At 62.8% G+C, this 218-nt stretch overlaps 1 protein-coding gene across 1 annotated transcript in view; it reads left to right on the top strand.

The window, feature by feature from the left end:
• LOC104272330 (dimethylaniline monooxygenase [N-oxide-forming] 5-like) overlaps positions 1-195 on the top strand; it is a gene marked incomplete at both ends in the record, with an annotated part of 2091 nt that extends 1896 nt beyond the window's left edge. Inside the window, one exon of the mRNA XM_009867294.1 lies at positions 123-195. Coding sequence (XP_009865596.1) covers positions 123-195 — 73 coding nt within the window. The remainder of the gene's footprint in view (positions 1-122) is intronic.
• Between the last annotated feature and the right edge of the window lie 23 nt (positions 196-218).

Genomic DNA, 218 nt, shown 5'->3' with positions numbered 1-218 from the left:
GGCCGGACCATGCGGCTCGATGATGCTGGCAGGGGCACAGCACCGAGGCGAGGGCGGCACCACAGTGGCCACTGTTGCCAGAGGGATGCAGCCCTCCCCATGCTGTGCCTCATCCTCCCCAGGGCTGAACAAGCTGCCCCCCCAGTATGACATGGAGGCTGACATCAAGCAGAAGAAAGAAGCGATGGCAAAACGGTAAGACCCCCCGGGAAACAGAG

Source organism: Apaloderma vittatum, unplaced genomic scaffold (genome assembly GCF_000703405.1).
Source record: "Apaloderma vittatum isolate BGI_N311 unplaced genomic scaffold, ASM70340v1 scaffold36213, whole genome shotgun sequence".
Classification (NCBI taxonomy): domain Eukaryota; kingdom Metazoa; phylum Chordata; class Aves; order Trogoniformes; family Trogonidae; genus Apaloderma; species Apaloderma vittatum.
Note: the sequence above shows the minus strand (reverse complement) of the source record. Positions and strands in the feature narration are given on the sequence as shown.